We start from the raw sequence: 15,668 nt of genomic DNA on the forward strand, positions 1-15,668 counted from the left end.
TTCTTTGGACAATTTATCATTTAGGCATAAATGATCATTTTTCTTTTTTTTGTTGCATATGTCAGGTATGTCGTAAATTATTTGAGTGGATAGTGTCAGGGCCATGTGCGTAAACTTACTCTTTCCTTTTCCACAAATGATGGGATTTTCTTTTGTTGTGCTTTGAATTAACACACAAAATGAGTTCCTCATAAAATAATTATAATTTACCAAATATTTTGATGGTGGTTAATGTCATCATCGAGTTAAATATTTTTAAAACATCCATCTGGAATTACAGCAATTAATTTTTGACATAACTTCATTCTTGTTTTGAGTCTTTGCATCCACTTTTAGATTAAACATATTTTGCTAAGCTTAGAAATATCTAAATTGTGGTATCAATTATGAAAAATGTAGAAACATGCTTACTAAAAATGGAAATGTGTACCTTAATATCGGACTTTTTTGTTTGTTTTAGTTTTGCCTCAGTTTGCCCTGCTCTATTCACAGCGATGCTGTCACCCAGTCTTTGTTTTATTTGTTATGCCACTGCTGTTTCTTCCAAATATGATACCCTTTTCCAGTATTTCCACATTTATTTCCGTGACATTCGGCTTCTTCATTCTCGTTGTCTTGCCATCAGCCGTGATTCCAATTCATTCAAGGCTTTTTAAATATGGATGCCTCATTCATGAGTCACTTTGCACTGACCTTCTATGGTGAAGTGAAAGCGTGGAAAGGGAGTATCTTGAGGCGGAGTTGCGTATGCACACTTCTCCTCAAGGTGGAATCTATAAACCACAAATTGCATGAACGTGTGTACGCCGCTTTTTATAGGTCTGAATATTTTTGTATATACGCACATTTTGGGTTTCTGGTGTATGTAGACATTTAGTCAGATTTCCACGCACATTTTTATAGATGAGGCCCTAGAATGGCATAAGCCAGTCAGTCTCACAATTATGTTTCCTTGCAGCAGGGGGCGGAGAGCTGCATGACACAACAGCAAAAAGACAGAGAGAGATGGTGTGAATAACCAAAGGACAGATAGACACAAAATAATTAAAAAAATTACCAGCATAAGTTAATTTGTACATGTCACTGTCACAATTTCTGTAACATAATGAGCATTTTTTTTGTTTGACTCAGGGCCTGCACAAGACAGCGTATGCTGAGCGGGTCCTTGGAAGGACAGCCGGCCAAGGAGCGCTCCATCCTCAGCGTCCAGCATCACATACGACAAGAGCGCCGGTCTTTGCGACACGGCTCCACCAGTCAGAGGATCAGCCGAGGGAAGTCGCTGGAGACCCTCACCCAGGACGTGAGTTTGCATTTTAAAGAGCTATACATGTCAAAAAGGTAAAAACCACAAAACATGTGCCCATGTGTCTTGTTTGCTTTTGAAGCATTCAAGCACTGTCCGCTACCGTAACGCCCAGAGAGAGGACAGTGAGATCAAGATGATCCAAGAAAAGAAAGAACAAGCAGAGATGAAGAGGTATTCACACATTCCTCTTGAAACAAGAAAATACTTAAAGGTTACCTTCTCGCTGGTACGCACAACAGAAAAGTCCAAGAGGAGGAGCTGAGGGAGAACCACCCGTACTTTGACAAGCCTCTCTTCATTGTGGGCCGGGAACACCGCTTTAGGAACTTCTGCCGGATGATTGTTCGAGCTCGCTTCATCGCGTAAGATGATGAAGATGATTTTATTATTTTGTAAAAGTTGAATATACTTTGGAGTAGTCGGTGTACAGCTTGTATCGTACGAGTCAGCACACAGCCATTATTTTCTGAACAGTTGGCAACACAAGTGGGTAGCAAGATAATTTTGTCTTAGTACTTGGGCTGCACGATTGCTGTCGGCACTGGGGGAGCTGCGGTTCATTCCGGGAAACAAATTTCAACATGTACTGTGACATTGTGAAGCAGAGTATAATCCCCTCCTTTGGCTAACTGGGCCGTATGCCGTGGACTCCAGTAACAACCTGTGCAGCTCTGGTCAATGCCATACCCAAGAGGCTTAAGGCAATGCTATATAACAATGGTGCCACACTAAATATTCACACCAAGGACACAATTTAGACATGTTCGCTGTGAGGTAATTCACTTGTGTTGCCAGCTATGTAGACAATAATGGCTGTGTGTTGATCGTAATTCTCTATACTGCTATATAAGCAGTGTACACTGGCTATTCTAATGTATACATCCAAGTTTCATTTCTATGGTATTGTCCCAATCTGTAATGAAATGATTGCTGAAATGTTAGCGTTGCACTGAGCATTCTTATCTTTCTTATCTTACTGAGTCATGATTCTTATTTCTCGTTATCTAGATCCAAAACAGACCCTATCACAGGAGCAGTGAAGAACACAAAGTACCACCAGCTGTAGTAAGTTGGCGTTTGCAGAGCTCACTATTTGTCAGATGTGTGTCCTCCTTAAAATTATAGCATTTGGCTATGGTTTCTAAACTTCTTAGCCGTGAGATTATACTGTACGATGACACTTAAAAACATCACTATGGCAACCAGCCACACTGATTGAAGAGCACAGCTTCTGAATGTCTCAAGTCTGGTCATGTTGAGCCGGCACCATGTGCTCGCAAAGTGACTTCAAAAGACTTTGATCCCACAGTCGCTAATGAGAGCTGTCAGGTGAGCACAGGCCCTCGGAATAAATGGGAAATCTCCAGGCGTCCGTGTCCGAAACGAATTTAATTATTTAGGTTCTGGTTGAAGCCGCACATTTGCTCTGAGAAATTTCAGCCACAAATCAGCATGCATAGTAGACAGCTGTCACGTATAGTGTTAGGTACACCTGCACGGCCTAATTAATACGTTTATTTAAGAATATTTAAGCAAAACAATAACTGGATGTTCTTATCACTTTGTAAATCTTAATGATAAAGTACAATTTGCTGCATTTAAGAATCCTTGGAAAACCCAGAAAATACACTCAAAACATTCAAATTACACTTAAATTATGTGTTTTTTAATACAACCCCTAATTGCTCACAATAACTCGGTTAAAGTGTGATTCAAATGTCATGCTAACATTGAAGAGACATGTGGTGTCATTTGGAGCTGTTAATGCATACAAATTAGGGCTGTGAAATGATTACAATTTTAATGAGATTAATCAGTTTTCAAATTAATTAATCATGATTAATCACCAATTGTAACTATGTCTTAAATATGCCAAGTTTTACTATATTTTATTAATAGAAAGATCAATTACAGGACCCGCAAGTAAGACTGGGGCTAGGTCAGGTAAAGAGACAAGACAATACACCATATTGGGTTTACAGGAACAAGCCCAAATATAAGACGGTCGATTTTTATTCCCAGACTGTGTGTCTAAGGATTAATTGCTGTCTTATAGTCGCATCAATATGGTAAAATGTGTCGCATGGCAGTTTTTCAAAGGAAAATGTGGGGTATACATTGTGAGCATCTATGATCCTATCTACAAATTTGGTATATGTATAAGGGTTTCTTAATGTTCATGTTTTCATGAAAGAAAGTGCATTGTCCATGTGTCCCTGCAGCGACCTTCTTGGCCTGGTTACCTATTTGGACTGGGTGATGATCATTGTGACCATTTGCTCCTGCATCTCCATGATGTTTGAGTCGCCCTTCACCAGGGTCATGCACGTGCCCACCCTGCAGGTAGGCAAAGCTGAGGCCTGCAGTATGTTTAAACAAAAAAATATATATAAAGCCATCACATCCTCTCCTCTTGTTTCAGATTGGGGAGTACGTCTTTGTTATTTTCATGAGCATCGAGCTCAACCTGAAGATAATGGCCGACGGTCTGTTCTTCACTCCCACGGCGGTCATCAGAGACTTTGGAGGTGTCATGGACATCTTCATTTATCTTGTAATAAAGCTCCTAGCCTTGCAGCGTTCTATGTACTGTATATGCTTTAACAGGTTTCTAAATTCCATTTTTGTGTGTTGTATTGCAATAGGTGAGTCTCATCTTTCTATGCTGGCTTCCGCCGGATGTCCCTCCTGAGTCTGGAGCTCAGTTGCTGATGATGCTGCGCTGCCTGCGACCGCTCAGGATCTTCAAGCTGGTGCCCCAGATGAGGAAGGTGGTGCGGGAGGTCCTCAAAGGGTTCAAGGAGATTTTCCTGGTGGGTGTGAGCAAATATCCACTCTCCTGTGCAGCCATTGAGGAGAGGTTTTTTTGTTGTTTTTTTTTTTTTACAAATGTGGAGAGCTGCTATAAAGCACACATTAAACTCACAATTAGTTGAAGGTAAACTCTCAATTATTATATGAAATATTGTTATTTATTTATTTAATTACCTACTGTATACATTCATCCTCTGGATGTTGTGGGACTGTCTTGGTTGACATGTCTCTTCAACAGTACCTCTGCTTTGGAACAGGGTGTTGGTTCCCTTTTGAAGAAGGGCAAGCGGCCGAAACTCACCCAAAGAGATAGAGTGAGGAGCTCGGTCATCCAGGATGTGCTCAGAGTAGAGTCCCTGCTCCTTCACATAAAGAGAAGCCAGTTGAGGTGGCTCGGGTATCTAGGACGCCTCCCTGGATTGATGTTCCATGCATGCCGGGCTGGGAGCAGGCCCGGGGGTAGACCTGGGACACACTGGCTCATAATTATTTTAAATAAGAAAAATATAATTAATAAATAATTCCAAAAAAGAATTCAGTAAAATGCAATTATAGTTTATACTAATACTTTTGTCTCACATATCAGTGTTGTGATGATCTTGCTGCAGGTTTCCATTCTCCTCCTCACGCTAATGCTGGTGTTCGCAAGCTTCGGAGTTCAGCTGTTTGCCGGAAAGCTGGCCAAGTGCAACGACCCCCATGTGCTTAAAAGGGTACGGCAGCAGACATAAGCCTCTTCCAAACTCCTTACTTGCAGCCAATTTCTACAATCAGCAGTGTATGCTGTGACAATAATGAGGCAGTAGATGATAATGAAAGGTCGTTTGATGTAATAGCATGATTTTATTGTACCATAAAACTATACTCTATTGATCACAGGAGGACTGTCACGGGATATTCAGGATTAATGTTAGCGTATCCAAAAACCTCAACCTCAAACTGAAACCCGGAGAGAAGAAACCAGGATTCTGGGTGCCAAGAGTCTGGTAATGTCGCCTTTTTTTGTTTGAATGCTGTTTATTTGAATACAGCTGGTGGTTAATGTTGTATTGTGGTCACATTCCAGGGCCAACCCTCGCAATTTTAATTTTGACAATGTGGGAAATGCCATGTTGGCTCTCTTTGAAGTGCTGTCTCTGAAAGGATGGGTAGAAGTCCGTGATGTCATCATTCACCGCGTAGGACCGGTACGGAACTTTACGTATGGATACATTTTTACTCACTCGTGTTCACGGAAACAGCAGATTAAGTGCGCAGCCTCTGTGTTGGCAGATCCACGGCATCTACATCCACGTCTTTGTGTTCCTGGGCTGCATGATTGGACTCACTTTGTTTGTGGGTGTCGTCATTGCCAACTTCAATGAGAACAAAGTAAGGGCTCTCTTCAACAATGTCATTTATATTGTACCCAGGAGTAGTAGGGTCACACTGAAAAAAAGATATAAAAAGTCTAAATACTAAAGGATAATGTTATAGAATTGTTGATACTGTATAACGAGACAAAAGCTTTACTTTTTCCTTGAAATATAAAAACTTTATTATTGTAATATAACCTTTTACATTTTATTATTGCAACATTAGGGTTTTCTACGACCAATCCAAGCTGTACCCTGGCTCTCACTCAAAGTCAGCTGTTATTCACAGTGATTCAAGACTCTTCTTCCTTGTATTTACGTCATACTCGTAATATATACAGTAGAGTAGTAATATAGCATAGTAAACCTTTCACATAGACGGCCGCATGAGGGGAGCCACATGAAATATTTTCACCTTTTGTTAACTTAATTACATGTTAAAAAACAATTTAATGCAAGTCAAAATAATTACGTTAAGCATTATTGTCATAATAGTCCAACTTTTTCCCAACTTTCTTTTCTATTTTCACTTTCTATTCTCGACATTAGACTTTTTTCCCCTTTTTTCCCTCTCATATTTTTTTCTTTTCTGTTTGGTCCCAAATCTTTTTTTAAAAATACATTTTTCCTTATATTGATGATGTACAACTAGAAAAGAAGAATCTTTATCGTCTCTCTCCAGGGCACTGCTTTGCTTACAGTTGATCAGAGGCGATGGGAGGACCTGAAGAGCCGGCTCAAAATTGCTCAACCTCTCCATCTGCCCCCTCGTCCAGGTACATATATAACACCCACATTAAAATCACATCAGGGAACATCACAGCTCTGCATTTTTTTAAATGTGGATGTAAACTTTCTCCAAGGTAGGTTAAGATGAAGTTGAAGGCTTGCGTGTAGTACAGTATGTCTTGAGGAAATCCTTCAGTGTCAAATCAGGCTAACTTGGGTCACTATGTCAACCAAATAACATACAATTTATGCTTTTACTACTTACTCGCCACTAAGTATGCTTTTTTTCTGGCTTCTTTATAAAATCACTGCAGTTTTTGTTGTCACCTCTTTGAATGGAACCTTGAGAGCTCCTGGGATGCATCAGAGGCATTGTGGTTATTTTTCCTCTTTGTGCATTTGAGGCTGACAACTAATAAAAAAAATCAATAGTAGTAGTAGTCAGCAACACTACTTTGACACCAGATGAATCAACCTACATTTCTTCCACATCAGGCCTTTGGTAACACTCATTGGTAGACCATAACTAAAATGACCTGACCCCCAATCTCTGATGGTTGCAATTAAAGTGCTTGTACAATCATCTCGAACATATTAACTAAGCTAAAAAAAACAGAGCTTTCAACTTAGTTTTAGAATGCACCAGAAGCGTGTGGATAGATGCCAGTGTCAGGGAAATGTGCTGAAGCTGGCAAGTTGCTGTCAAGAGACAAACTGCAGCATTTTTTTTTTGTTGCACAAACTGCACTAAGGTAGAAAAATGTGGAGAGAAAGATATATTTGATTTGGAAAGAAATGTGAGAGAAATGTTCAGTAATATTTTCATTTACTAGTTATCTCAGTCAAATGAAATGTTTTCCACTTTATGGATAGGCTTTGTCTTTTTTGTGAAAAAATGAAATAAATCCAACGCCATAAATTGAATAATTAATTAACTACTTTCAATAATAAGCATTATTTAATTAAAATTATTATCTAAAAATATTTCAAGTAATTAAATTAATGAATGGACAGTTCTTTCACATTTGAAAGAATTCACACGTGAACTGGCTTTTTTGGGGCTTTTTTCTATTAATTGGCTTTTTTTTAAGCATGATAGTAACAACAATGTCAACAGTAAATGAGGTAATTTTTTTAAACAAGTATATTAAAATAAAACAAAAACTAAATCGGGAATGCAAAATGGGGGGGCAGTATGTAAAAGTGCTGATCCATCAAACAGTCCTTGGGTGCCATCTAGAGGACATCAACGATACAAGCAGGACTCAACTTACTGTAATAAAACCACTGCTGTAGCTATTCAGTCCCTCCACCTTCAATCACTATGAACTAATGCAGACATATGATTAAATATATCGCTTCATGGTTGTGCAGAAAATGGGGGGTTCCGGGCCAAGATGTACGATATCACTCAACATCCGTTCTTCAAGCGGGGCATTGCTGTGCTGGTGTTGGCCCAGTCTGTGCTGCTCTCAGTTAAGGTGAATATAATCCAGCATCTCACATTTTTAAAACGACCTAATTGTGCTAAATAACTCACCTGTTCTTCTTCTCCAGTGGGACGTAGACGACCAAGTAACATTTCCCCTTGCCACCATGTCTGTAGTCTTCACCTTTATATTTGTACTGGAGGTAAGTCTCCTCATGAGCAGCTATTCCAAAGTAAAATTGTTTACAGGTGGTCCTCGGCTTACATAAAGTATGAGTTCCATTCCTACGATGGAGCTGGAGATCGAGTTTTAGTAGGTCAGAACTTACATATTACTACATTAACACCTAAGTCACTCACACTGTACAGAGAACAGATGAAGGACATATAAAATACACCAGCAAAAATATTAAACACAATAATTAAATTAAACACTCATAAAAAGATAGAACAATTCCTTACTTATCGCTGTGGTTGTCTTCCATATTGGAAGGGGCATTGCAAGGGAGGGAGAAGACAGGCTTATTGGGGGGAGGATAATACCGATAATAATAATAATACCACTGCACTGCTTAGTTATCACTGTCTATTTTGTAGGGGCATATCCTTTCCAGAATGTTCGAGAATACCAGGAATAATAGAATTATTGCTGACGGTCGCGACAGTCATGCAGCTGAGACGAAACTTTCATCCAATGTTGGTTGGCATTTCTCCACTTTCTTAGCATTTTAGGATGTTTAAATTCACTTCACTTTTCACTTTCACTTTCCTGTTCTTTTACGCATTGCCATCAGAAGAGTCTGCCTTAGGGCTAGGAGATATAAACAAGTCAACTAAAAAGAACAAAAATAACTTTGTACTTCCTCACTGTAGTGCAGTGGTTCTCAATTATCTTCTGTCATGCCCCCACTGGGGGACAGAAGTGTTCTCACACATTTAAAATACTTTTGAGAAAATGATAATATCTATTTATATATCTGCACTGTACAGACTGAACTAGAAACTGAAACCAGCAAAATGCAACAAAATGGAATGCAGTGAAGCATACAAGCGTATTCAAGAGTCAAATTACGACAAATTCATACATGTTGGCAGGTCTGTACTAATTGTTTCAAAGTCCTGCCTGCCTCTCACGCCCACCCGACAGTTTACCGTGCCCCCCCACCCCACTATTTGAGAAGCAATACTATTGTTCCACTTATGTATACTTCCCCCTCTTTATTCTTCCACCTTGTGCAGGTAAATACTTATTTTTATTTTTTGTACAGTAGTAATTTATGGGAGTGTTTTGTAACACGAAACGTCGTAACACGAGGGTCGCCTGTACTTTCGCTTTTGTCCTTTGTCTAAAAACTGTGTGTTGTTGCCTAGGTGACCATGAAGCTGATTGCTATGTCTCCAGCTGGCTACTGGCAGAGCAGACGGAATCGTTACGACCTGCTAGTGACATCACTCGGCGTCATCTGGATAGTCCTACACTTTGCTCTATTGGTTAGACCCATTACTGATGTGTTCAAGGGTATGGAACCATGCATTTCAACAACTTAATGTGTATCTATTCTCTGCTTAGAATGCATATACGTACATGATGGGCACATGTGTGATTGTCTTCAGATTCTTCACAATATGCGGCAAGCACGTAAGTGATTTTTCTTTCAATGGGGATGGTATTGTTTTAGCAAGAAAGTCATTTGTTATATTTCTTATTATGTACTTTATTTTAAAATAGGTATTATGTATATGTTTACATATTATGTTTATGTTTAAAACTTAGTAGTCATGTTCTACATGATGTGTTTTTTTTTTGCAATGAGTGTGTATTTACAACAGTGACAGACATATAAAGTGCATATATAACATACGTGTGGTGGTTATAAAACACATTACACAAGACGTAGGACAGGTAACAAATGGAAGCGAGGTTTTGTGCAAAGTCGAGAGATTTGACATAATGCGAAGCGGGCTGTATACTAACAAAAGACTGAATAAATATAAGGGGGTGGGGGAAACAAGTTAATGATACATAGTAGTCAAGAAGATGTGCTTTATTGGAGAGAGAAAGGGAGAAAATAAAAAAAAATTGCACTTATGTGTATAATAATAATAAAAAGAAAAAAAAAGATAAATTCAAATAAAATAAGATGAATAAAAATACAATTAAATTCAACAAAATTCTACAAAAACACTAATTGAAATATTAGTAATAAATTATAATGAACACAATTAATATTATGTATGTTTGCTGACCGGTTGGTGTGTTTTTAACTTATCTTTGGTTTCATGTCAATGAGTATGAAAATGTCCCGAGACTGCCACAAAACTTTAGGAAGCCTATGTATGACAACTTGCCAGATGTCCAGCAGTAATCAGCGATCGCTGATCTGTACCGTTTTCCACTTCTTCTTGAAAGTGGCAGCCAGAAAGGTTTTTTTTTAATGTAAGAATGTTGGGTTCTATGTCACATAGAAAACATATAGCAACGTTTTTGATGCTTATTATTCCCAAATGAACAAAACTGTATACAGTATATAACAACCACTGTATAATAATGTATACGGAATGTATACATTGTATAATGTATAATATGTCCTATTACAGGTGACACTGAAGATGCTGCTGCTGACTGTGGTGGTCAGCATGTACAAGAGTTTCTTCATCATCGTGGGAATGTTCCTCCTCCTGCTCTGTTACGCTTTCGCTGGAGTCGTTCTCTTTGGCACCGTCAAGTACGGTGAGAACATCAACCGGTAAGGACACCACGCACAGCAGATGTATGTCAGAATAGAGTGCCGTTGTTCTGATTTATGTCCCTCTCACCAACTTGCAGGCACGCCAACTTCTCCACGGCAGGCAAGGCTATCACCGTCCTCTTCCGCATTGTTACAGGGGAGGACTGGAATAAAATAATGCATGACTGCATGGTGAGATAAAAGCTGGACTCATCATATCTTGCCGTCTTCCGGCTTTTAGCACGTGAACTACGCCCAACGTAACACACATGCGCACATTCCGTTTGTTGTCAGCTAGTTGTAGCAATTTGGTTTATAGCAAGTTTAGCAAGCAATGTTAGCAGTCATTGAATGTATAGCCAACTGTAACAACAGAATGACTAAAAATTGTTGATTGCTTCTCTGGGACTGCTGTTGTGTATGTGCACGTGCTACAGACATATACGTGAACACCAGCCAGTCGGGAGTGACCAGTCATCTTATTGGGCCGAACGACAATTCTGGCATTTTTTTTCAGTTTATTATTTATTTATTCATAATTTTGAAAAACAATTTTTTTTTGTTCCATCTGTTCTTTTAAACCGCTATTGGTAACATACGCTCGCCAGCAATGGTGGTGTTATATTTTTTGGTTGAAAAAAAAAATGTCATTTTGACCTGGGGGCATACAGCAGCTTCAATAGAATAGAGATGTTAATTGGAGATATTTCATGTTTTTATGCAACAACTATTTGTATTGTTTTAAAAAATGTATGCTGTTTGTTTTTTAAATCTCTCTGTAGGTACAGCCTCCGTTCTGCACACCAGATAAGCATCGATACTGGGAGACCGACTGCGGCAACTACGCCGGAGCTCTCATCTACTTCTGCTCCTTCTACGTCATTATTGCTTACATCATGCTCAACCTGCTTGTTGGTCAGTGCATACTTCTGTTGTCACCTGTCATTTAGGGAGAAATGCACATCTTTTTTAAGCAACTGAGGTTCTTATAAAGCTAAATGCTTCAATGACAACACACAGAAGGAGTAGAATCCTGACATAGCAGGATAAAGGACTACAGGGATGAAGCACAGCGTGTATTCCTGTGGTTTAATGGAGTGTGTTTATCATTATCCCCCCCCCCCCCCGTCTCCAGTAAGGAAGACACAGATGGTGTTGACAGTTATTGCATTTCAAGAGATCTACTCTGCTACTTTAGCAAAAAAGAGCTATTTGTTTAAAGCACAAGTTGACAGAGTGTAATCATTTCTAGCCAGAATGTGACTCTCTTTTGTGATGTAGCCATCATCGTGGAGAACTTCTCTTTGTTCTACTCTACCGAGGAGGACCAGCTGCTGAGCTATAATGACCTGAGACACTTCCAGATCATCTGGAACATGGTGGACGACAAGCGGGAGGTGAGGAATTACCACAGAACTGCTTCCACTCTAATGGGGAGACTTTCTACAACATCTTTGAAGTCTGTCTATGGGAATTTGTGTCCATTTGTGAGGTCATAGGTGTTTGATGCTGATTATCCCGATCTTAGGGCGTGATCCCCACGTCCAGAGTGAAGTTCCTGCTGCGTCTGCTCAGGGGCAGGCTGGAGGTGGACCTGGACAAAGACAAGTTGCTGTTTAAGCACATGTGCTACGAGATGGAGCGACTGCACAGTGGAGGAGACGTCACCTTCCATGACGTGCTCAGGTAAGCTCGGTTTGCAACATACAGACATGCACCTGCACAATAATTGATGTGTATTTATAATATTTGGAGTTAATAAGACCGTTATCCTTGATAGCTTGGCAGTCTGTGATATTGGAAATTATGTTTTTAATTATGGCATTTATTATTCTTTTTTTGTTGTGTTCTGTCCAGTGTCATTAGAAATAAACTACAATGCAAATACAGCCAAAGGAGTATCCCAGACTCACCTGTTGCACAGCAAATCTGTTCTGGCAAAATACACATACAGTCCAAACCTGCCGGACAGGTTAAAAAAAAATGTAATAAAGAAATATAACTGGCACATTCAATAACTTTCATTTTTTTCATTGTATTTATAATACTTATATCTTAATTAAAGAAAGATATGTATTACTATGTTTAATTGGTCTTTTTTTCATTATAATCATGACTGCTCTGCTCTGGAGTGTGCTTTAATTCTGAAGTACAGCGACAGTTAGTACTAAAACAGAAATGATTCCAGATTGAAGGTTCCAGATTATGATAAAGATAAAATAATGTTGCTCTGTGAAATTATGAATGGAAACCCTGCACTGAATAGTCTTTAAATGTAGAGCCTTGTTTGTGTGTCTATTTGTGTGTGTGTGTGTGTTGGCAGCATGCTATCCTATCGCTCTGTGGACATTCGTAAGTCCCTCCAGCTGGAGGAGCTGTTGGCCAGGGAACAGCTGGAGTACACCATCGAGGAGGAGGTTGCCAAGCAGACTATACGCATGTGGCTCAAGAAGTGCCTCAAACGTATACGTGCCGTGAGTCCCTTCCACACTGCCATCAGTGCTCGCTACTTTTTGAGCAGAACTCAGCGTGCGCACATGTATGACACTCGGTCCCAGCTCTGTTTGCCTTTCGCAGAAGCAGCAGCAGTCATGTAGCATCATCCACAGCCTGAGAGAGAGCCAGCAGCAGGAGCTGAGTCGCTTCCTCAACCCCCCCAGCATTGAGACCACGGTGCCAAGTGAAGACCACAACGCCAACAACCCAGACAACTCCTCTCAGCCTGAGGTAAAAGCACCCCGCCCGACGTCCCAGCTTGCAAGCATGTCGTATCGGCTGCAGGTGTGCGCTTCTTGCAATGCCGGAACAAAGGCTGTGTCGTCTTTGTTTAGATGAGCGGCCTCCAGCAGCTGCTCAGTCCCACCTTGTCTGACAGAGGAGGCTATAGGCAGGACTCCTCCGACCTGGGGAAGCCACAGAGGAAGCTAGGACAGTGGCGGCTGCCTGCAGGTATCTGTGTGTCACCACAAACACCACTTCTTTATGGGACATTGATACAAAAATACATGGTTTTATTATGTCATGTCAGCCTGAAATGGATCCCTACACTCATTCAGGTACACCTTCACAATCCAGTAAGATCCAAAACAAGAGCTGTATATTATATGATATTACATTATACTGATACGTATACCCTCATTATTATTCAAGAATCCTGAAGAAAACAGCATGTAGCAATTTACGCATTGCTTGAAAAGGAATGGGAAGATATTAGATTAAATTTGATGATTAATTTCCAGTTTGTCTTACGACACATTCCATATTTTATATTTGTATTTATTTTAATGAATGGTTAATATTTCTATAATGTAGTGATGTGTTTTTTTTATGGTTAATCAAGGATAAAAATGAATCTTGGGGGAAACACTTTGGTTTTTTAAGTATTTTATTGTAAGTACAGTGGAATCTTGGTTAGCGTCATTAATTTATTCCAGAAGGTCCGACTCTAACCGAAACGGACATTAACCGAATCAATTTTCCCCATAAGAAATAATGTAAATCCAATTAATTAGTTCCAGAAAGCCAAACATGTTAACACAAAATTCATTTTTATAGTTGATTCTGTCACTGTTCCCAAAGACACCATGTGGCAGCGAGACACCACACGGACACCACCTTCCTGTTGTGCCATGAGTTATTTCTTGAATTCAATTGTGTCTCTCCTCAATAACCAAAATGGAGCCAAGGAAAGTTGCAAGTGACAGCATTTTGACAAAGAAGGTGAGAAACGCTATTGAATTCAAGAAATAACTCTTGGCAAAACAGGAAGACGGTGGTGGTTGATCTCGCTGCCACATTGTGTCTTTGAGAACAGTCATGTCTTCATTGAAGGTAAAAGTAATGTTCATTTATCCCTTTCATTTGTTATTTATATGCATTTAGAATTGTTTAATGCATGACATCCAGTTCTGGTTGCCATTTTGTTAGCTAGCTAGAGGGATGCTAAGAACAAAAGAGGTTTTGTGATCAAAAATACATTAAGAACACAGTTGGACCCACGCAGTGTATTAACAACACGACAAGACATGCAATATATTGCATGCTAACCCGGAGAATGCACGGAAACTGAGACAAAATTGTGGTGTTAATTTTTTATATTAACTAAAAAACATGGTTTAATTTATTTCTAACATGCGTACAGTTTACCTTGAACGCTTCATGTTACAATTCACAGTTCCACATGTCCGAAAAGAAGTAGGAAGAAGCAGAGCTAACCGGTGTGGTCACTAACCAGGGTTTCACTGTACTCCATTTAACTATGGGCAATGGGCAATTGAATACATATCACCACATAGTGGGCATGGATACAAATACTACAGTATTATAATCATTCATCAAAAACATATAAAGCATTAGCTGTTTTGTGACCGTGTTTTTGGTACAGGTACATCATAAGCATTTTCTGGATGCCTGGTGGGGTATATTATTGAGGTCCACAACCATGCATAATTATTTCAACTGCACTGCGGCATACTGAGAGGTGTTTCTAATATTTTGTCCCCCCTTGCTCTCAGTGTGATACAGTGCAAACTCCAACCACAATAATCAATAAAAATGTGCTATTAAAAGGTGATAGTATGTATTCTGTCGTGTGTGTTTCCTCAGGTCGCACCAGCGTCAAGTCCATCGTGTGCAAAATGAACCCCGTCAACGACGAGGCCTCCTCGGGTTCAGAAGTCAAGAAGTGGTGGACCCGTCAGCTGACGGTGGAGAGCGACGAGAGCGGCGACGACCTCATCGACATTTAGAGACGAGGTGCATCCTCCCTCTGCCATCTCACTGCTTTTGTCTTCTTTTTCCTCCTCTGAACAATGAATGAGCTGTAGATGCTGACTGCAGCTGTTTGCTTGTTTCCTCTCGACTCCTGGCTGGATCAATGCCACAGATATTATTTTAATGCAAATTTTTAAACAGAAAAAGTATTTTCAGCTGTGTGGGCAAGAGTGTGCCTGTTTGGACTGGCAGTGTCTGGTTGATACCTCTGGGGAGAAATGTGTTTCCTGTCCTTTCCGAGTGTCTCTTTGTAGACACATCTGGCCAATGTGAGGCGGTAAGGCCACGCTGGATCGATGAAGGGAAGCTACTGTTTGTGTGTTCAGCTGGAAGGCTGTTTTCATGTCTGCGTTTTGTTTTTTCTGGCTATTTATCACACACACATATTGATTTTAATATGCTCACTTTATACTATTATAGTTGCTAGAGAAGCATAAACTAATAGATTTATGACTGTGAATGTAATTAAATATAAAAATGCTATCTTCTAATTAAAGGCCTAATCTATTTTAGGCATTAATAAGAAGATG

At 39.7% G+C, this 15,668-nt stretch overlaps 1 protein-coding gene across 12 annotated transcripts in view; it reads left to right on the forward strand.

Annotated features, from left to right (window-relative positions):
• Nucleotides 1-15,668, forward strand: part of nalcn (sodium leak channel, non-selective) — a 96,557-nt gene that overhangs the window by 68,050 nt on the left and 12,839 nt on the right. For 8 of the 12 annotated variants that reach the window (XM_054786781.1, XM_054786785.1, XM_054786787.1 and 5 more), the window contains 25 exons: nt 1,132-1,303; nt 1,389-1,480; nt 1,549-1,671; nt 2,318-2,374; nt 3,532-3,652; nt 3,732-3,863; nt 3,955-4,122; nt 4,732-4,836; nt 5,003-5,109; nt 5,190-5,310; nt 5,396-5,494; nt 6,161-6,254; nt 7,582-7,688; nt 7,765-7,839; nt 9,008-9,127; nt 9,207-9,275; nt 10,235-10,383; nt 10,464-10,557; nt 11,148-11,280; nt 11,647-11,762; nt 11,894-12,051; nt 12,689-12,839; nt 12,943-13,092; nt 13,197-13,314; nt 14,971-15,634. In XM_054786781.1, the coding sequence (XP_054642756.1) occupies nt 1,132-1,303; nt 1,389-1,480; nt 1,549-1,671; nt 2,318-2,374; nt 3,532-3,652; nt 3,732-3,863; nt 3,955-4,122; nt 4,732-4,836; nt 5,003-5,109; nt 5,190-5,310; nt 5,396-5,494; nt 6,161-6,254; nt 7,582-7,688; nt 7,765-7,839; nt 9,008-9,127; nt 9,207-9,275; nt 10,235-10,383; nt 10,464-10,557; nt 11,148-11,280; nt 11,647-11,762; nt 11,894-12,051; nt 12,689-12,839; nt 12,943-13,092; nt 13,197-13,314; nt 14,971-15,113 (2,974 nt within the window). In that variant the 3' untranslated portion in view covers nt 15,114-15,634. Of the gene's footprint in view, nt 1-1,131; nt 1,304-1,388; nt 1,481-1,548; nt 1,672-2,317; nt 2,375-3,531; nt 3,653-3,731; nt 3,864-3,954; nt 4,123-4,731; nt 4,837-5,002; nt 5,110-5,189; nt 5,311-5,395; nt 5,495-6,160; nt 6,255-7,581; nt 7,689-7,764; nt 7,840-9,007; nt 9,128-9,206; nt 9,276-10,234; nt 10,384-10,463; nt 10,558-11,147; nt 11,281-11,646; nt 11,763-11,893; nt 12,052-12,688; nt 12,840-12,942; nt 13,093-13,196; nt 13,315-14,970; nt 15,635-15,668 lie in introns of those variants that run through there. The other 4 variants (XR_008572420.1, XR_008572421.1, XR_008572422.1 and 1 more) reach the window with 1 other exon arrangement.

Source organism: Dunckerocampus dactyliophorus, chromosome 9, assembly GCF_027744805.1.
Source record: "Dunckerocampus dactyliophorus isolate RoL2022-P2 chromosome 9, RoL_Ddac_1.1, whole genome shotgun sequence".
Lineage (NCBI taxonomy): Eukaryota > Metazoa > Chordata > Actinopteri > Syngnathiformes > Syngnathidae > Dunckerocampus > Dunckerocampus dactyliophorus.